We start from the raw sequence: 581 nt of genomic DNA, 5'->3' as shown, positions 1-581 counted from the left end.
GGGGACCCCGGGCGCTGCTTCCCCGGGCCGTTACCAGCCGGAAGATCCCGCAGAGGGTGGCGCGGGGCGCGTTTTCCTCACGCTAGCCACTTTGGCTACCGGTTTCTTCCATTCCACACGGCGTTATCCCCTCTCCCTGTGTGTGCTCTCCGGAAAAACCCACCGGAGTGGCCTCGCAGGGATCTCAGGAGCTTTGCGGGGGGGTCTTTTCTCGTGCCCAGGCTCATTGGAGGGGGTACAAGCAGCGCAGGACTTACCTGGAGAGGCTGCGCTACCTGCAGGCCAACGCGGAGGCTGCCCTAAAGGGTTGGACGGGCCGGCAGCTGGGCCAGGGCATGGCTGGGCAGCATATGAGGGCATGGAGGGGGGGGGGATATCTTGCAAAAATCCCCATGGTTTTCCCCCTTTCCACCTGCTTGCTTTTGGGCCAAGGGAATTTTCCCGGTATCCAACCACTCGACCGTCTCTCCCAGATCCAGGCAGGCGTGCGGATGTGGCAGGCTCGGAGAAAATACCGGGAGAGGCTGCGCTACTTCAGGGAGAACGTGAGTGATGGGATGGGGCGTAAAATAGCTCCTGGG

The 581-nt window shown here is 62.3% G+C and overlaps 1 protein-coding gene across 1 annotated transcript in view; it reads left to right on the top strand.

Moving 5' to 3' along the window:
* Positions 1-581, top strand: part of LOC104132644 (ras GTPase-activating-like protein IQGAP3) — a gene marked incomplete at both ends in the record, with an annotated part of 15,996 nt that overhangs the window by 6,342 nt on the left and 9,073 nt on the right. The window contains one exon of the mRNA XM_035901375.1: positions 474-545. Coding sequence (XP_035757268.1) covers positions 474-545 — 72 coding nt within the window. The remainder of the gene's footprint in view (positions 1-473; positions 546-581) is intronic.

This window comes from Egretta garzetta, unplaced genomic scaffold (assembly GCF_000687185.1).
Source record: "Egretta garzetta isolate BGI_Z169 unplaced genomic scaffold, ASM68718v1 scaffold1299, whole genome shotgun sequence".
NCBI lineage: Eukaryota > Metazoa > Chordata > Aves > Pelecaniformes > Ardeidae > Egretta > Egretta garzetta.
Note: the sequence above shows the minus strand (reverse complement) of the source record. Positions and strands in the feature narration are given on the sequence as shown.